The 20923-nt window shown below is 42.9% G+C and overlaps 1 protein-coding gene across 2 annotated transcripts in view; it reads right to left on the bottom strand.

Moving 5' to 3' along the window:
- Nucleotides 1–334: 334 nt before the first annotated feature.
- Nucleotides 335–20923, bottom strand: part of Slamf1 (signaling lymphocytic activation molecule family member 1) — a 31938-nt gene continuing 11349 nt past the window's right edge. The window contains exons 4-8 of one of the 2 annotated variants that reach the window (XM_060364688.1): nucleotides 10906–10998; nucleotides 7171–7254; nucleotides 6460–6533; nucleotides 2235–2330; nucleotides 335–1449 (exon numbers count right to left, since the gene is read on the bottom strand). In XM_060364688.1, the coding sequence (XP_060220671.1) occupies nucleotides 1399–1449; nucleotides 2235–2330; nucleotides 6460–6533; nucleotides 7171–7254; nucleotides 10906–10998 (398 nt within the window). In that variant the 3' untranslated portion in view covers nucleotides 335–1398. The remainder of the gene's footprint in view (nucleotides 1450–2234; nucleotides 2331–6459; nucleotides 6534–7170; nucleotides 7255–10905; nucleotides 10999–20923) is intronic. The other variant, XM_060364689.1, reaches the window with a different exon arrangement.

The raw sequence follows: 20923 nt of genomic DNA, 5'->3' as shown, positions 1-20923 counted from the left end.
CAAGGATACAACAGGGTTTTTGTATGTATATGTAGGGGTACGTAGTGTGTGAGTGTGAGTGTATGTGTGTGTGTGTGTGTGTGTGTGTGTGTGTGTGTGTGTGTAGCTGGGTGTGCTTAAAGACACCAGAGAAGGATGTCAGTGTGATCCTCTGTCACTCTCAGACCTTTCTGTCAGGCTGGCTGACTAGCCATCAGGATCACAGGACTGGTCTGTGTCTGTGTTACAGGCATGCTCAGCCAAGCCCATCTCTCTACATAGATACTAGGAGTTTGAATTCAGATCCTTATGTTTGCAAAGCAAGTACTATTATCCACTGAGACCTCTCCCCAGCTCCAAAATGGTTATTTATTTTTTAAAGTAGTTGACAAAGTTGTGCAAGAATGGCGGTAAGTTGAAAGACAGCTCTCTGAGGGCAGACAACATGAAGACTTTACATATGAGCTTATGTAAAGTCTTTAGGACTTTGTGTACGGAGAATTTTTCTGCCTGCATTCTGTTATCTGTGTGATTGAACATCCAATCATTTGAAACTGTTTGATCAAAATAATTTAATTTTCTATTTGAATTAAATTTAGTACACAGAGGTATCAGTTTGACAAGAAGTTCCTGGTAAATAAACTTACAATTCCACAGAAGGCCTAGGCTTAAAAAAATGGCCTCAGAACCAACAAAGGGAGAATCTTGAGAATCCAGGGTTTTGCTCAAGGCAGTAAATAGAGAACTTAGATTCAAAAGTCCCTTGGAGAAGTGAAAAACCTCCCTGGAACAAGTTCCTCTCAGTATCCCAGGTTACTTTGTAACAGCGTTACCAAACACTTGCTACTTGGATTTAACCAGAACACTGCTTGCCAGAACTATCCATTGAAGAACTTGGGATGGTTTCCATTGTATCTCTGAAAGCTTAGAGACTTCAAAGTCATCTTCAGTCTATTGATTTACTAGCTTAAGTTCTGCAAATAAAATACTAGTTCCTTTATAGAATGATCTCAGACAACAAAGAATTCATTCTTTATGCTTCATTCCCTCTTTATCCAGAGAGTGAAACTGAGGCACAGAGCCCCCCCCCTTTTTTTTTGTCTTTGGGTTCTGTTATCCAACCCTGCAAAGACTGAGCTGTCTGAACTCACATTATGCATTTTATCTGCTGCAGCAAACATGGAACGCTGAACCAATGGATCTCTGCTCTATGTTGGCATCAGCTGCAGAGCAGGTTACACGCGTGGGAAGCCTCACTTCCATGGAGGTACTCCCGTGCATATCTATCTCCAGGAAACTGATTGGAGGAAGGTACAGACGTGCAGTTTCTGTCACAGAGAACTTGGGACATGGGGCCAAGTTCAGAAGTTTTGCTTCGTCTGTTTTTCTTCAAAAAAGTCCTTTCATGGGGTCTATGGGTCAGCTCTCTGGTAGTGTCACACTGGCATAAACTGTGGTTGGATTTGTTTCCTGTGGGCAAAGAAGTTCATGAGTGACGGAACGAAGGGGAGACGTTTCACAGACAGTGAACAAAATGGCATTCTCTGGGGGAAAGGAAAGGCTTAGAAATCATGTGGCATACATAGCATTATGCTCAGAATCTGTCACTGTCTGGACAGGTCTCCAAGGACCTACCTGCAAATAGGGGTATAGCTCTCTTCTAAGTGTGAGTGTACCATCAGGGAAATGAGAGATTTGTCCCTGTTATCTAAAGACTGGCCTTCTCCTCTGTCCTCCTCTTTCCTCTCCTCCACTAACACTTCTCCTTTGGAAGAAATTCATTTAAATCAGGGCATCTGCCATGTCATGCTCTGTGCTGAAAGACATTATCCTCTGAAACAAAGCCAACATAAATCTCCCTTCAAGTTGCTCTCTTAGGTATTTCGGTCACAGTAAGAAAAAAATAGTTAATAGACTTCCTATGAGGTGAGGAGAGTCAAAGAAAAAAAAAAAAGACAAGAGAGCTCACATCATGGTAGATAGGAAACAGTAAAAGAAGGAATAGCCAAAACAGCCAGTAGATAGTGGCTCTCAGCTTGTGAGCTGGAGTGAAGGGTTTTGTGTAAGTCCTAACTAATCATGGCTACAGATCTCCTTGCTACTTGTGTCAGCTGGACCACTCTCTCCTCCACAGCTCACCGACATGTTTCACTTCACCTTTACTCAAAAATAAAATAAACAGCAGCAAACATCCCCCTCCGCCTCTTCTCTGCCTCTTATCAGATATTCATCGAGGAGGGGCAGAGATACCTCACCTGAATAGACTCTGGAGCAGGCTCTGTGGCATCCACATAGATGGTCGTGCAGGGTTCCCAATCTGTCAGGGCATCAGCGAGGTTCTTCTTTGGAGGCTACAGGAGAAGCAAAGAAAACAGATTAGCTGAGCAGAAAGCTGGGGCACATCCAGCTTGGCCCCACAGAAAAGCAGTCCAAGTTCAAAAACCTCATTAGCCACTTCCTCTAACTTCCTCCCTGGTGAGAATTCTCCCAGTCTTTCCTGGAGTTCACTTTAGCAACAACCTGAGTTATATCTTAGAGCTTACAATCTCCCAAGGCAACTTTGTCCCTCATTAGTGCTTAAAAAAAAAAAAAAAAAAAAAAAAAAAAAGGAAAAAGTTTGTCAGCCAGGTGTGGTGGCGAGTGCCTGTAATCCCAACACTGGGAGGCAGAGGCAGGGGGATCTCTGTGAGTTGGAGGCCAGCCTGGTCTACAAAGCAATTCCAGGACAGCTAAGGCTATCTCAAAACAAAACAAAACAAAACAACAACAACAAAAAGGTTGTCAAAATTTGCCATACATTTCTTAGATACCACAGTTTGGAGAAAAAAAAAATTAATTTAAGGAAGAATTTCTGACTAGGGATGAGATGGGTGAGAAGCAGGTGAAAACAGTTTATTAATCAACTTTTATTCACAGATGCACTCCTTGCTTCTCTTGTTGGTTGGGGGCATTTTAGTGTGACTTGGCCTAAATGAAGGGATAAAGGGTAGATTGAATAACTTAAGCTCTCTGTATTCAAATGGGAAATTTTACAAAAAGAGACTGTACTAAAAATCAGCCAGAGTTGTATTGGGACTATGTTGTTGAATTTCTCTTTAGGATTCTTATCTAGGTATAAGGAGTCACTTCAAACACAGTTTTAACAATGCCGCACATTTTTGTTTCCTGAGTCTTCAGTTAGGGTCACTGACTTTCATGTGAGTTGGAGGCCAGCCTGGTCTAGCCTCAGGGATAGCACCCTGAAGCAACATCATGTGTATGATGTATTTCTGTGTATGTGGATGGGAGCCCTTGAGAAAACTGTGGAAGGCAGGAGCCGTGAGGAGCTCTGGAGTGGTTATCCTACCGGGTAACCGAAAGTTGTTCAGTTTTCTATGTTATTATGTCTTGCTTTTTTGAGACAGGGCTTCACTGTGTAGCCTTGGCTGGGCTGGAACTTGATATATAGACCAAACTGGCCTCCAACTCATAGAGATCCACCAGCCTTAGCCTCATGGGATTAAAGGCATTCACCATGGCACCAGCTTAGCCTCATGGGATTAAAGGCATTCACCATGGCGCCAGGCTGTTATTATCTTCTTTATAAAGATATTGCACAGCAATTATGGTGAAAATAAAAGAAATGCTAATTTTTGAATAAATTTCTGTTATTATTTTTATAATGATGTAATAATATAAGCATGATAAACAAATGAAGGAAATTGTAAGCATGTGGGTAAGTTTGTACATATTGATATATAAAACGATGATAATGTTTTATATTTAAAACACATATAAATTAGGAAACAATGAAATAGAACATAAATCAAAATGCAAAATTATAGTGTAGTTAAAGTATTGTACTGGAGTACAATAAAATAAAAGAAACAAATGTGTTTTAAGAAGTCAGGGATATATTTTATACTTTCTGGGGTATCATTAAAAATAGAGAAAATACTTATTTAATTACTAATGCAACAGAGAATAAAGTGGAATAATAAAAATATAATTTAAAAAAGTCTCCATCAAAGAAACTACAGTCTCAGAGACTCTCACCAATAAGTTCTGCCAAATATATAGAGGGTGAAATATGATCGGTTCTACCCAAACATTCCCACAGAATTACAGAAAGAAAATGCTGAATCGTGGCTCCCAAAGATATGCACCACCAGAGTCAGGGTGTATCACTGCGTGGAATTAAGGCCTCCCCCGATGAGGCCAGACCATCAAGGTGAGGTCACTGGATCAGAGTGGGCCCTGCACCCAGTGGGGGATGTCCTCAGAGTGGGAAGGATAAGGCAGAGGCACATACGGGAAAGTTTCCTGGAGATGGAGGCAGAAATTATGGTGCAGTCACGGAGCAGCAGAAGTGGAAGCATCAGATCACACACACTGAGGCAAAGGGTTCTCTCAACAGATTCCAGAGGGCTGGTGGTCCTGCCATATATCAGTTTCATTTTAGACCTGTAGTCTCCAGAACTGATGTAAACTAAATTCTGATTGTTTAAACCACCAAGTTTGTAATGATTTGCTTGGGCAGCTTGAGGGAAAAAGAATACAAGCCTCCAACCGTTTCTAAGGTTAGCGTAATCGTGATAATCAAAACCTCACAAAGTCACTGCGGGTGAAGAAGGACGACAGACCAATTTGACCCAGAAACCAACTGGGAAAAAAAACATATCATGTGTGGCTCATCTTTGTAATTCTCAGAAAGACCTACTGGAGAAGACATGGATTTAACCTCTAAAGGGCTCATCTCTAAAATGGCCTTTTGGTTTACACTAATTTTTTAAAAGGCCTAAAATTCAAAGGTAAATGGGTAAGAGATTTGAAAGTCAGATGATTTTAACATGGCAATAAACATATGAAAAGTTGTTACTTATTAAGAAAACAAAGCTATAGTAAGACCCCCCTACTGGTATGGATAAAAGGGCTAAAAGTAACAAATTCTGGCTAGCGTGTACAACTTTTAAAACTCATTTATTGGAGAAGTAAACTGACACCCAGTTTGAAGAACAATTTGGTCTTAACCAGTCAATTGGAGAGTTCAAATGATCTATCATTCAGCAAATCTACTTCTAGGTGTGTGCCTTCCAAAATATGTAGACATATTCATATAAATTTCCTAACTGTAATTTTCATAATGACCTCAAACAGGATATAACGCAGATGCCCATTAATAGCCAACTAGATAAACATGTTCTCAGATAGCACATCCACACACTGAGAGCCGATCCACCAGTGAGAATGTGTGCATCCTGAGTTCAAAGACATGCATGAATTTATAACCAGATGCAAGGAAAAAGAAATACCGTTGGACTCTTTTTTTGTGAAGGCCAAAGAAAGAAAAAAATGTGATTCATGTTTCTAGAAGGCAGGATAGTGGTTATCTTTGGGGAGGAGACGGAGCTGCGGTGCAGAGGTGTTCTGGAGGACCTGGCGTGTGGGTGGGGTTTTAGGTGGAGGACTCAAACTGAAAGATGCACTGTCTTCTCAAGTAGGTCAGTGGGCTTGATGCAATCCTTTTTCTTTTTTTCTTTTTTTGGTAATACGTGAGACGCCGATTCTAAAGGATACATTCAGCCTCAGCTAAGCACACATTTTGGTGAGAGGGTACTTCTGGGGCCCTCACAGTTTTAAATGGAGGTTTGTCCTCAATAGGGGTCTTTGGGTGCTGTACTCCACCCAGCAGGCCATCAGCAGGCAGCCGAAAGAAATTTGCCCCGGACTAACCTCCTGGTCTTCAGAAAGGAATTTATTGTATTATTATGTAATTATCTTTATCTTCATCACCTTTACTCAAGGATATACCTCTGCCACCTCCTGAATGGCCAGATTCTGGACTAACTGCCTAGAACTAACTCTGCCTGGAAAACCAGTGTCTATCTGACAAGGATCCTATAGACTCCTGTTATTGCTAACATATCTGTTCCCTGACTCCGTCATGTCCCATGTCTTCCCATCACTCCTCTCTTAGCTCAGTGGCCATGTTACCTCGGTTTTGTTTTCCTTCCTCCTCATTTAACACGTCAGAACCCCCTCTGACTAGAATTGCCAAGATCCTCCCTATTCCAGCCCCGCCTGTACTTGGCAGATGCCGTTATCAGGATCAGGCCAGTGTGCCACACAATAGCTTTTCCACGCCTCTCCCTCTTTCCCCAAACCTGCATGCTTCAAGAAGGAAGCCTGTGGACATGCAGTGGAGACTCCTAGAACGCCACAAAGCATCCAAGGTCTTGTGTGTACACCTCCACCTCATTATTAGGGAGAAGCAGGTGACTAGATCGCCCAGTGTTTACTCCTATTTCAAACCAGACAGAGACCCACTGACGCTGGCTTAACGACTTTTAGGGGGAGCTCCTGTTCTTGACTTTTCTGCTTTCCTAACTTCATCTACTCTAGAACCTCGCACAACCATGGATGTGGATGTGTGTGGGGACCTCTAGTCAGGAATCGTGTGGAAATATGACAGACACGCCGCAAGGACAGCATAGAACGTACCCCTGATTTCTGCACCTGGGCATAAATAGTAAGGCCCTTTTCTTCCACTGGTGGTTGGCAGGGCTTTGTTTTACCTGGAAAGAAAGAAACACCGTGGTTATCTGCCTCTGGCCCTCCGCATGAGTCCTGTCCACACCATAGTCACCTTGCCCAGCACTGCCACAGGAACAAGGCACTAGTTCCCAGCCTCTGCTTGTTCGTTTATAGCACTGGATTGGCTACTTGATCTGTCTAGGCCCGTGTCTCTCCCTATCGGATGGGATTTGAAATGCCCATCTCATAGGATTACTGTAGAGATTAAATGAGACGATGCCTGTGAAGCATCTTCACCAGTCACGCCAGCGGATAGCCAATGTCTAAAAGGTGCTGAGCATTTTCCCCTCAACACCTCTGTATCTCTCTTCCCTCTCCCCTTCCCTCTTTCTTCTCCCCCCACCCCCACTGCACCCCCAACAAAACAGGACCTCACTCTATAGCCCAAGCTGGCTTCAAACTCAAAATTCTCCTCGCCTCCACCTCCCAAGTGGCAGGCTTGGAGGCGACTCTGAGTTATGCACAGGTGCTATTTCTTCGCCGTGCCACTCAGTTACTTTCATCTTTACTTTTGTGTGGCTCTGCTCTGCTAATAGGGTTCTAGGTTTTCTGAGGTCACAGCTCGTTATTTATAGTGTGTCTTTTACTCTCCAGCTGGCAGCATGTTGCTTCACTCACAGCTTTCTCGTCGGCCTGTTTCTGGAGGGCTTGCTGTGTGTGTGTGGGATGGTGCCATAGGTGGGAAGCTCCTCTTGGAAGTGCCTGAAAAACAATTCAGCAGCGTCATTCTTCTGCTCACAATCTAGAAAACTAGCTCAGGGCCTGGGGTCCCTGTAAACTCATGAGTTGTAAAACATTTTAATTTTTAGCTGACATTCAAGTTTTTTTTTTTAATTATAAAGAAACTCCTCATCATAAAAATTCAAGTTGGCTAGAAATGTACCAGACTATAACCTATAACTCCCTCTCCCTCATTAACCAACACTATTTCATTCTCAGAAGTAACCAATTTAAAAAGTTTCCTGCATGTCTATCTTTGGGCAATATCATACTTTCTGTGAAGACATAACTATTCCCTCTGCATAGACTAGCAGCCACAAGTGGCAAGCGAGTACTTGAACTGTGTGACTAGTGAAACTGAGAAACTGCTTACTTAGTAGTACTTCAATAAACTACTGGATGGTGCAGTTCTAGATATGGATTATAGTTCATAGGCTTTTCTCTCTTTTTATACAAATGGTGCCATTCTACTCACACATCCCTATAAACTGACCTTTTCACTTAAAATGTGTTCAGAGGCTTTTCATCAAACATGCGCTTTTTCTAACACTGAACTGCTCCCCTTGCATGCACCATGCACCAGTGAGCATGTGGAAAGGCAGGAGCCTGACCTGTAGAGGGCTCACAGGGGGCTGCTGTTGCAAGATCTAGGCCGAGCATGGAAGCTGAGCCCAGAAGAAACCAGAGTCTTTTGGGTAAACTTATTAATGTCAATTAATTTATCCTCTTCAGAAGCTGAGAGTACCTCACTGAAAGACCATCTCCAAGAGGCACACTTTGGTCTGGAGGAGAAATACCTAGTCTGTGATGTGACTGCAATGGGAAATGCTACTGAGGGTGTGGTTCTTTGGGAGGAAATGATGGGCAGACACAGGGAAGTTCAAGGAATTCTAACGAAATCAGTAGGTGATTCTTCTCAGGCATAGCATGCCTGAGGGTTCTAATCTCACTGGTGTGTGTGTGTGTGTGTGTGTGTGTGTGTGTGTGTCAGAGAGAGAAAGAGAGAGACAGATACAGAGTCATAGAAACACAGATACAGAAAGAGGCAGAGACAGACAGATAGGCAGAGAGAGATAGAGACAGAGATAGAGAGACACAGAGAAACAGAGTCAGAGATAGCAGAGAGAGAGAGAGGAAGAGAAAGAATTGGAGGGTAGGGATCATAGATTCTCAGAAATGGTTGGGAGTAGGAGAAGGATGCAAAGTAGTTCTATGAGATATTCTTTCATTTCAAATCCTCTAGAGTTTGCAAAGAGAGACCTGCTTGTCCAGCCCCCTTCTAGGTGTGGTCAGAGATACAAATTTAGAATGGACTCAAGTCTTTAGGGGCTCTCAATTTACAGGCCAGATCAGGATGAAATTTAGAATTGTTAGGACAGTCCCAAATAATAAAAAAGACCACTAGTTCCAGAAGATTTAGATTCTTCTCTCTGCTCCCTCCCTCCCTCCATCTCTCTCTCTCTCCTCTCCTTCCTCCCTCACTCCCTTATTTCTCTCTTTCAGTACAGAAGCAGATTTTCAGGAGCCAGTTTGGCTTGGCTCCAAGTTAGCCAGGCCTTAGGATGTAAGGGAAAAGATCCAAGCCCTAGAGCACAGCCTTAAAACTAGCAGGAGCATCTGTGACGTGGACCTGAACAGCTTACATCATCTCAGTGGAGCTCTTTACATGCTGTGCTTGTGAAAACAGAACATAAGCCATTATTGTTTTCTTCAGCTCTCACATGAAGGGAGAAGTTGTCTTTTTTGCTTGTTTGTTTATTTTTGTTTTTTGGGACAGGGTTTCTCTGTGTAGCCCAGGCTGTTATAGAACTGACTCTGTAGATCAAGCAGGCCTCAAACTGCCTGCCTCTGCCTCTGGAGTGCTGGGATTAAAGATGTACAGCATCACTGCCTGGCCTAAGAATTTGCCTCATGTGACCTTAACTTCAAGTACTTTACACCTGCTGTAAGTACCATTTCTAAAATCTTCCAGTGTAGTCCTCTGCTGGCCTTAAGACTCAAAGCTTTATCTGCTGACATCAGGAGATATATCTGTGTATAGATGTGTGTGTGTATACTTCTGCATCATCCAGGAAAACCACTGAGTGGTGCTTTCTGTGTATTGGTTTGCCAATTGCCACAGCAATACCACAAAGGGCATAATATCCTTGCTTTGCAGATGATAAGCACTTTGCTTGATTACACAGCTCCCTCCCTGGTGGCAAAGTCTGCATTTGAGTTTTGTCTAAGGCCAAACCCCCATGTTTTCATTTGTTTATTTTGGGATAGGGTCTCACTCTGTAGCTCAGGGCTGCTTCAGAATCCACGGGCTGGGATGGTCCTCCTGCCTCAGACTTGCAAGCAGCAGTTACTACAGCTAGCCTCACTTCACCCTGCCCAATGCCCACACTCTTAACTGGTGTATCCTCCTGGAGATGAGCTTGCCAGAACCAACTTAAAACTGTTCAGAGTCAGGCAGCATTTTGGAGAAGACACTACTAGACATTGCCAACAGAATCTCTTGAGCAATGTTTTGGGGAGGAGGTAGCAACTAAATGTAGATTTTGGCACAGGTTTGTATCGCACTGGATTACAAGGCATAAATGGTGCCTGGAAAAGCTGGGTATGTGTTTTGAGGGTGGTGGGAGTGGGCTTTGGGAGGAAGGAAAGCACTGCTCCCCCAGGGCTCAGCCATGTGCTGAGCAGAACGCAATGAGGGATATGTGTGAAAGGCTAGCACACCTTTGCTCAGCTAGATGGGGAACTCCATCTGCTCTCTTAGCTCCCAAGCCTGTCCCTGTTTTCCTACAGTGAAAGCTAAGTGGATCCATTCTCAGACCCTTAGCTCTCAATTGAAGTTTTAGCTGAATAGCACACCCCTCCCCCACCATGTCAGTGAGCTCTTCGATGGAGGAAATGAGACAGAGGCAGGCATGTGTGCTGCGATCGACAGCTTATAAGCAACATGAACGTGCTGAGGTAAGGCTTTTCTAAGAAGACCGTACTCGGATGATGTTGATCTGCTTGGGAAGGACAAGAGCCATCGCATGCTGCCCTCACTAAGGGAAGGCCAGCCAGGACATCTGTGTCCAGGATGCTGTGATCCAGACAGGTGAATGGTAACCAGTAAGGCTGAGGGAGCACATTGCCCTGAGATAGTGAATCACAGGGCAGTTTAGAAGAAATAGCGAGTATTTAAACTTAGAATCACAGTCTTACTGCTTTCAATTTACCCTGGGTCATGTTTCATGGATCCAAGAGTTCTCTGAATTCTCTTCTCTAGTAAATATCAGTGTGGTATGCCTCCCGTTTTGATTCCTTTAGCCTCTGGACAAGCCAAACTTCAGTGCTGAGTTTAAATTATCTGCACAATGTCTTCTATATTAGGCACTTGTGGCTTTCCTCTACTGATCCCCTTCACATAGAGGCTCAACAGACTAGAACTGAGGTGACCTGGGCAAGATCTCAAGATGCATTTATTTAGTATTTTTCACAGGGGCCCCCAACCAGAAAGCTAAGGTGATGAGACTGAGTCCATGCTTATAGTGAGAGCATAAAAGATCTGTATGTATACAAGAGTCTGTGCTTGTGGAAAATCTATTCCATGTATCACTGGGAGGCTGGTAAGAATTCCCCTCTTGTAACATATCCTACCTTGTCTTTTTAGCATTATTACAGTGGAAACCAGGATGATGATTATAATGACCCCTATCGATACAGCAACATATGGTATCCGAGAGCTTGATTCTGAAAGAAAAGTCAAAAGGACAATTTCAAAGGCACCGTGGGTTTAAAAACATCCCGCCCACTTGTAAGTGACTATATACCATGTGTGTCTTCCTGCTTCTGGAACACCTCACTCGGGATGATCTTTTCTAGTTCCTACCATTAGCCTGCAAATTTTATGATTTCCTTGTTTTTAATTGCTGAGTAATATTCCACTGTGTAAATGTACCACAATTTCTGTATCTATTCCTCAGTTGAGGGACATCTGGGTTGTTTCCAGCTTCTGGCTATTACGAATAAAGCTGCTATGAACATGGTTGAGCAAAAGTCCTAATATAGGATAAACATACTAAAATCTGTACATCTAAAGAAGCTAAGCAAGAAGGAGGACCCCAGGTAAGATGATCAATTCTCACTCAGAAAGGCAAACGGGATGGACGTCGGAAGAGGAAGAAAACAGGGAATAGAATGGGATCCTACCACAGAAGGCCTTTGAAAGACTCTATCCGACAAGGTATCAAAGCAAATGCTGAGACTCATAGCCAAACTTTGGGCAGAGTGCAGGGAATTTTATGAATGAAGGGGGAGAGAGAAAGACCTGGAGGGGACAGGAGTTCTACAAGGAGAGCAACAGAACAAAAAAAGCTGAGCACAGGGTTTTTTTCTGAGACTGATACTCTAACCAAGGACCATGCATGGAGATAACCTAGACCCCCTGTACCAATGTAGCCCATGGCATCTCAGTCTCCCTAGTAATGGGAACAGGGACTGTCTCTGATATGAACTCAGTGGCTGGCTCTTTGATCACCTCCCCCTGAGTGAAGAACAGCCTTACTGGGCCACAGAGGAAGACAATGCAGCCAGTCTTGATGAGAGCTGATAGGCTAGGGTCAGATGGAAGGGGAGGAGGACCTCCCCTACCAGGTGGCTTGGGGGAGGGACATGGGAAGAGATGAGGGAGGAAGGGTAGGATTGGGAGGGGATGAGGGAGGGAGCTAAAGCTGGGATACAAAGCGAATAAACTATAATTTATAAAATATATGTATATATATTTTTAAACCTAAAAAAAAAAAATCAAAAAACCCCACCCTGCCCAGAAGTGAGAAGACTGAGCCTCATGCTCTGTTTCTGTATCTGTCTCCCCAGGGAGATGCTGGTTTGCATGGCTTTAGAGTTTAGCTTTAGAACAAGATTTTCATGTCTGCCTTCTTACCCTCACTTTACTTACTGTCTTTGGCTTTCACACTTCTAATTTCATAAAGTTGTTTCTAAATAAGATGCTTTATTTTCCCTTTAACCATCACTTGTTTAAAATCAACTTATCTCCATCTCTTCTAAGCCAAGCTCTTGCCCTGCTTCTCCTTTTAAACATTTCTAAAGTATTATGTGTCCATTTTTGGTAAAAGAGATGTGATGGTCTCATGTGCTTGTCCCCATGCCCCCAAACTACTCCCATGAGACAACCGGGAGGAAGAAATCTGCTTTTCTTCTTAAAAAATAAAAACAATAGTGCTATTATTGCCTTTCAATGCAAATAACTATGTTGAAGCCACCAGACCTGAACTAAAAGAAACTCATGTAGCTTTTCCTTTCAATTGTTGCAATATTTTAAATTAGCAAATCTAACTGAGGCTTGAAATCACAGAGCCAAATTTTGCAGCTTTCTTCAGCCACTGTGCTAAATCCTTTTGAACCAAAAACACCACTTTGAAAAATAGTAAGACCTTTGTGTCAATCAACGGGATATTTGGCTCAGTAACACAGTAATGCGGTTGCTAAGTACTTTTGATAGGAAGTTTTGTACAGTAATGTATTTAATTAAACAATCCTAAGAGGTGGGGTACTTGTATTATTTCCATTTTATAAGCAAGGAAACATCCTGAAGAGAACCAAGGCCTAGAGCTAGCAATAGAGAGGAGACATGGCTGAACACTAAAGACAGACTACCTGGGAGTCAGCAAGGAGTGGGGTCCCACTTGAAGCATTAGGTTTCTAAGTAATGGCACTAAATTGTAGTGTTGCTGATGAAACAAATAACAATACCAGGGGTTAACACTAACGTGTAGGGACACTGTATTAAAATGATTGTGAAGGAAAAGTGGGTTTAAAAACATCCTGCCCAGAAGTATAAATATATATAAATATAAATTTCCTGGTGGTTGAATGTTTGAGGGATACATCAGAAGTTGAAAGGAAGGACTAAGTGAGTTCCAGAGGAGCAGATTAATTGCAGGCACAATTTGGATGTTTATAAAACTGATGAGAACATAGACAGAAATACCACGGAACAGATAGAAGGCTCCAGCCCAAAAGCTACTCAGCTCTTCTGGACTTGAAAGAGTTCTTTTCTTCCCAGGCTCTTCACATAGGCTAGTCATAAGGAATCTCTCTACAACAACAGATACTCTTCCTCAAGTAAACCATGGTTTCACCCTGCCAAATGCCAAACTCAACAGTCTTGATCAAGAAAGGAGAAAAGCTAGGTGTGGCAGCTCATGCCTCTAGTCCCACTACTCAAAAGGCTGAAACAGGAGGGTTGAAAGTTCAAGGGTTATGGAGTGAGACCCCCTGCCTTAGAAATGAATAAATGAATGAATAAACAAACATGGATAAACAGAGAGCTGGCTTTTGCATAATGCATGAAATGAGGAAGGAAGCAAGAGTTACTCAACCTGCATGACATTCTGAATGGTACATGATGTCTGAGGACAAGGAGTCTAATTGGGTCAGATTTTTTGCTGTCAGTACCAGGGACACACAGAGAAAACTTCCCAGTACAAGGCAAGAAGCAGAAGCAATGGCCTAAGCTTCTTTCACAAATGTATTGGTATTGGTCCAGCAAACCATGATAGTAGCACTTACTATTTTGAGCGAGTTCCTTTCTTTCCTCTAACATAGGCATTTCGAGAAAGTCTATAACAAAAGCTAATTTAGGAACAAACACCTCAACCGTTTATATCATTTTCAAAGATTATATTTCATCTAAATTTCACATGAGATTTACAAAAAGACCAAAATCCAAGGTGATGCCTCTGAAACTGGAAAATAACAGATGACAGACCCTCATGGGGACGTGTCTGCCAAATCCACCTTTCTCACCTCCCCGGGCCTTCTGCTGGCAGCCATGATGCCCACCTACTCACCAAGCCAACAACTACAGGCACATGATTGAGGCTCCCAGTGTGCTAACACCAGGCCTGTATTCTTTTCAGGTCCTCAGGAGGATGAAATCAATCGCTGCTTGTATCCTGGGACAAAAATGACCAGCTTCTGCCAGATGTGAGAGGCAATCCAGCCATCATCTTGAAAAATACTTTATCAACTCTAATTTTTCCTTTTATCTTTTAAGGTATGTATGACTATATCGGTGAATATTTTTATAGAACCATTGGCTTTAAAAAAAAAAATCTCGAAGGAACTATATATAGTGTTTAGTTTACACAATCCACTAATTTCACGTAGAGCAAACAAGTAGGTAGTGTGTTGTAGAAGATGTCAGTGGCACAGCTGGGAAAATGAGAACTGTAGATTTTGAGGTTTGTGACAGAGTCTGGAGATGGGAGTCCCACTAGGAAAGCAGCCACTGATGCCTGGGGGAGTGAAGGCCCTTTAGGTGGCCAACCCATTTCTTCACCATCTTCTTCAGTACTATACTCCCTTTCCTGATGATGATTCAGCTGTCCACCACATCTGCTCAGGCCTGATGCTCAGGCCACTCTTTCTTCCTCAGTGTCAACTTTCCTGAACATTTCAGTCTCATTCTGCCCTCTCCTCAAGACTTCAGCATCACATGCCATTTGTCATAACCTGTGTTTTCCCACCATTATCTTTGCAATGTGAAGTGTTTTAACTGACGGTATTAGAAGCCAGACAGATGGATTCAACTCCATATGTACTAATTAACAACTGTGTATCCCAGAGAATCTTTCATACCCTCCAAGGCCCGTTTCATCATCAATAAAGTGAGCATAAAAATATTTAGTCCTTGGAGTTGTTCTGAAGAACCACAGCAACAATGTACATAAAATGTTCAGAGGAAAGTCTAGAATCCATCACATGATCAGTGACTGTCACCTGCTTTCACTAGTCTCAGTTCCCCATGACCTGCTAGGAGGCCAGAGATCATCTCTGTTATTAACAGCGATTCTTTTTCAGTCCATTCAGTACTTGGCACATACATCCTTTGTTAATTCTTAATATTTTATTGGAATAAGAAGAGGAATTTGCTCTCAAGTGCAAAACTGTTCTCCTCAATGAAGCCTAGAGGTGCTGCTGTTGCATCCCATCATTTGGTTACAGCTCAGTCTGCCCATCTGGATAGCAGGCTCCAAGGTGCCTGTGTTCATCCAGTTGGTGCTAATCACTACTCACTATATTTATATAGCAACTGACTATCAAGGACTTGAAACCCAGAGGATTTAGACTAATATGGACAGAATGCTGCTTATGTAGCTTGTTGGGGTCAGGCTGGCCACAGTTTCTGAAGTTTCTGGAAATGTTTTCCTTGTGGTCCTCTGAGGCTTTGTTCCTATTGTTGTGTACTGTTCTTGTGCAAGGACTGATCCCTTCATCAATTTCAATTCCAAAAAGAAAGCGAGATGGTAGAACTCTGTATCGAGAATCCGTGTGTCTCAGTCTCCTACAGGAGATTTGAGGGAGCAGGACTTTGCTGTGAGCCGGGAGGAAGCTTCACACGTCATGTGATAAGCTCAGACTGCCCCTCCCGCTCTAGGCTGGTCCAGAACATGCTGTGTGACCCTCCAGGGTCAGCCTACCCAGTGCGGGTATTAGTGGCATGTGCCTGTTCCCTCTGCTGCTCTGGTCTGTCTGAGCAATATCATCTCATTTCTTGGAGTGTCTGGACCACATCTATATCCCTTGGGGGAGGGTGTTTTAGCATCCATTAAAGCATGTCTTAAGTACTATGGATCCTCCAGAGAGACATTTTAGCAGTAGTCTCTTTTAAAATAATGCTTTTTCATCCAGTAAAGTGCAAAAGACTTTGACACAGAAGTCCCACTTAGATCAAAACTCTCTAAATGTATTCTCTGAAGCTATTCTTTTTTTTTCTTTTTACACCCTCTCATTCCATTGTATATAGGACATGAAGACACTCCATATACATTTGATGAACTTAAATTACTGAATATGAATGGATCTTAGAGAACTGTTACGTATTCTTTTGTTAAAATTATCAAAGTGCTAAATATATGAAGGCTTCAGAAGGCATGCTGGGTCACTTTCTGAATGCCCTGAGAAGTACATTGCTTTGTAATAACAACAAGAAGCCAGAAAGTTTGGCCTTCTGAGGCGCCCACAACATGGCCTGTGATTCCAAATCAGAAGATCCGAGTCTCCCTCTTTTGGTCATTCATGTAGTGATGCCTCTCGGGATTGTGGTTCTCAGAAATAGACAAAAATTGTCCTTGACTCCACAAGCCCTTCATTCACAAAGAAACATTACTTCATCCTTCCTTCTTTTTTCTTTCTGTTTTCCTTTCTTTTATTGTTTTCTCTTCTCTTCTTTCTTTCTTTCTTTCTTTCTTTCTTTCTTTCTTTCTTTCTTCCCTTTCTTTCTTTTTCTCTCTCTCTCTTTCTTTCTTTCTTTCTTTCTTTCTTCCTTTCCTTCCTTCCTTTTTTTTTTTTTTTTTGAGCCAGAGGTATAATGCTTTTCACCTGCAGAAAGCCCTTAGCGGTAGGTAAGTGGGCTGACTGAGTCTCCGCCCTGTAGTTCTTCTCCACTATTATCGGTGAGTTAAACCAGAAAACCTGCGCAGAGCCACACCTCCAAGAAAAATGCTAGCCAGCTTCTTTCCCTTTTTGTCTCTGAAAATTGGTTGTCACAGCGACACAAATGCTTCTCTCCCTTTAAGTCCTTAAATCATGTTACTTAAGGAAGATAAAAAGAAAACAAAACAGAACCCAAGAAACAAATGTAGTTCATCCCAGGAGCCTCTGAGACGCTCATATAACGGTCTGAGAGTACCGGATCTCTTTCCTGCCTTTCATGTGGTTTTGTCAGCAAGGTTGCTGGCCTGGAGCACAGCTCCTTGAAGAAGTTGACAGTCAAGTGATGCCTTCTTAGTGGTAGTTTCCAGTGAGAATTGGGGGTGGGGAGAGGATACTAAGTTATAATCTGGGAGCATCTAAGAAAACTATTTTATGGAACCCACACCTTCTGGAAACACCCCTCGCACCAGCTTGTTCCACCTAGGTAGTGTTGCAAAGGGTACCAGCCATGTCCCTGGGGTCATTTCTTTCATTGTTTCATGGCAGTACAAGTCTGCTCTGGACACACAGCTGCCCAACTGGTAACTGTACTTCCTAGCTTTCCTTGTAACATGTATGGTCACAGAATGAGGCTGTAGCTGACGAGAAGTATCTGACCGCTTCCCTTTCACCATTGGTGTCAGGTTTGCTAGATGGAGATGATGTTGGAGAGGGCGTGACCATGGGCATAGAACATCTCTCTGACTATGAAAGCGAGGCTCTGCTAGACTGGGGTGGGGGACACTGTGGAACCCAAGTGTCAGCCTTTCCTTCCACTGAGCCAGCAACTTTGTTAATTTCTTGAAAAAAGTTCTTCCTTTTAGTGTGGGTTTCCAGGGGCATTCCCTTCTAGCTGAATTTTTAAGATTTTGAATCAATCATCCTTGCACACAGACATAATACGTTCAAAACATACTGATTAAGAACAGCAGCAAGTCCCACACAGGATCCACTGGCAAACCACATTAACGTGCTTCACATGACCTAGATAAAGGATATTGTAGGACCCAGAATTTAGGCCTTCCCATAAGAGACTTCATTATGATGGGCACTGAAAATGTAAGAAATTCCTAACTGACAACTGAAGCGCGGATGATTACATGACTGATAGCTTAGACAAGTGTCATTAAAACTTCTTTTCAAGGAACATGTGTTCACGCGCAGTTCACTTTAGCTAAGTCCCGACATCAAAAGGACGTGCAGACATCATGCTACATTTGGTCTCAAAGTACCAGGAATGACTTTGAGGTTTCCGCTAATTAAAGCGAAACGTTGTCTTCAAAATAACTCTTCTGACTTAGTGAAGGCAGTGTCTTACCAACCTTCAGCCTGGCATACAGTTTCACCTAGGGGCTGAGGTTTCTCTTGGTGCACACTACATAAGAAATCTTTGTTTACTAGCCGTCCCTACTTTGACCCGGTCCTCAGCACATTTGGATGGATTGCTGTTCCTCTTTTCCTTCTGCCTTTTGCTGATGCCAGTCTATTCTCTACATCATTGCATTTCCTTGTTGAAATGCAAATACAATGGCCCTCGTTTTCTGTCTTAAAGTGCCAGCTCCTATCACCTGCAGGATGATGTAGAATGCGGCACTGGCCTTCTCTACTTCTCCCTCTGCGTGGGAAGCATTTTGTCAGTAAGTGTGGGTAACAGCTACTCATTCCTCAAAGCTTCATCTATGATAATCTCTGGGAACCAGGGCTGTTCATTCCCCCTCTTTATTACCTTACACACACTTTGGTCTTATAACCTCTTAGACCATGTAGAATAGACCATGTAAGTATAGGATAGACCACGGAGGATAACTGTCTATTTACAGAATTATCTTCTTAAGAACAAAGGTTGCATCTTTGTGTGACCAGGACCTTGTATGGTGCTGGAACATGGTAGAACTGCAATAGATGTTTTATCAAAGTAAACATGGCACTTTGAAAATCAGCAACGTATAGCTGCAAACACAAAGTCATAGACGAGCAGTTCTCAACCTGTGGGTAGCAACCCCGTCATGGGAGTTGTCTAAGACCATTGGAAAACACAGATATTTACACTACGATTCATAACAGGAGCAAAATTACATTAGGAATTATCAACAAAAATAATTTTACGGTTTGGGGTCACCACAACATGAGGAACTATATTAAAGGGTCTCAGTATCAGAAAGGTTGAGAAATACTGTGATAGACTAATAAAAGTAGGGCTTCAGTAATTTAGGTAATTTCCTCCATAGCCCTGTGTAGAGGAAAGGTCATACTGCAAAATGCCCGTTTGTCTGACTTGGGTATGGTAATGACTTCCTCCATCTTTGGAGGTAGGAGAACCTTTACTTGAACTACGAGTTAAACTGCATTCTCTTAAAATCCATATTTGGAAGTCCTTAGGATGTGACTTCAATTAGAGATGGGAGATTTACAAAAACAATCTAATTAAAACTAGGATTTTAGTGTAGTGCTGTGTCGTAACTGCTGCACCTACGGGCCCATATGTTGAAGTGCTAAGCCTCACCAGAGTGATATTTGCGAGCAAGTTGTTATGAAGGTAATTAAGTTCAAACAAGACGGCTGGTGTGGCCCTTATCTGACTTGACTGGTGTTTGTATCAAACGAGGGAAGGTAGAGGCATACCAGGCATGCAAAGACAGAGGAGAAAAGCCATCTGCAACTCAAGGAGAGGTCTTAAGAGAAAGCAGACCTGACCACACCTTGATCTTGAACTTCCAGCCTCTAAATCATTAAGACAATAATTTCCTATAGTGCAAAGCATCCAGTTCATGACATTAATACTGCCTCCCCCAGCAAACTAACATTCCCTAGCAGCCCCTATTAACAGTTCTTGTTGACCTATTCATGAACTGAATCATAAATGTCACCTTTAGAAGAAACATCAATAATTTGTCGTTTTCGTCCTCTAGATGGTGAAACAGAGGCTGGAGAGGGGCAAGCGCCTGCCTCATGTCTAGTAGCTTTACTGGCTGGATGAGATCTCGATAGGATTCTACTCAGAGCACCGTGCTTCGTGGCCCTCCATACCTTCCAGAGGCCTGCTTCATGCTTAGTCACACTAATGTATGCTTCACCCTCAGGATGGCTTAAATGAGTAAAACCATCTTCAGTGCTCATTTAGAATGCCCTGAGCCAAATGCCCTTAGTGTAAGTTTTATGACTTATCAAGATTTTACTATGTCAGTTAGATTCTTGTCAAACTATCTTGAGAGGCGAAAGAGGTACCCCTCCCTGCTCCCCATGTTTAGAGAGGTTAGGCTAAAAGTTTGCTGCCCTGCCCCTAAGCTGGCTTTTACAATGGAAGAAAGCTGGACTGGCACAGTGGCTATTTCTCCCTCGTCTCCAAGGAAAACAACTAGTTTCTTCCATTATTTTTTTAACCTATTTTAAATGCAGTCACTCATCCATGACTACCTACGAGGATTCGATACCAGACAGCTCGGTTCTCTCACTGGCTCTGTATGATCTTACTCAAACCTTTCAGGTTTTCTTGTTCTCTTCACTTCATTCATATTCATAGCGTTAAGATCCTAACACCACGTGCATTATTTGCTTGCTGTGAGCAAGCAAATGTCATTAATGACATGCCATGTGGCTGGTGTATGGTGAACAATCAATGCCTGTCAGCGGTCAGTAATAAACAGAATAAAAGTCTCAGAGAAAGCTGAGCTCTTTACTCCTGTAACTAGGAAGAGCCCTCCTCCCCCCAACCATATTCTGGGAGGTTCCCATGATATACACTGTTTTCTTGGTTTTGCCAGGATGCTCTGAAAGACTGTGGGCAGGGAGACCTCGGCCAGAAGAAGAGGCTGCCATGGTGTGTGGGCCACATTTAGAAAGTAGAGAGATGATTGACTGTTTCCATGACACGGCTGCACTAGTTGCATGAAAGAACTCAAAGGAATAAGTTGGGGTACAGCAGGGGTGTTTCCTATCTGAGAATCTTCGGGGGGGGGTAGTAGGTCTCTGTGACAGGAAGTGCCATGCTGAGGGCGTAACGTATCTACAGTCCCCTTTCCTCTGTGCCCGCCCATCTGGTGTGTCACACGGACACGAAGTCTACGTGGATGGGAGTCTCCTTGAAATGACTCTTGCTCCCTTCCTGACAAAGGACCATGTCAGTTGTAAGAAATGCCTTTTAGGGCTCTTCCCGAACCTTCCTGTGATAGAGACACAC

The sequence above is a fragment of the Meriones unguiculatus genome, chromosome 11, assembly GCF_030254825.1.
Source record: "Meriones unguiculatus strain TT.TT164.6M chromosome 11, Bangor_MerUng_6.1, whole genome shotgun sequence".
Classification (NCBI taxonomy): domain Eukaryota; kingdom Metazoa; phylum Chordata; class Mammalia; order Rodentia; family Muridae; genus Meriones; species Meriones unguiculatus.
This window is presented reverse-complemented; position numbering and strand designations above follow the sequence as displayed.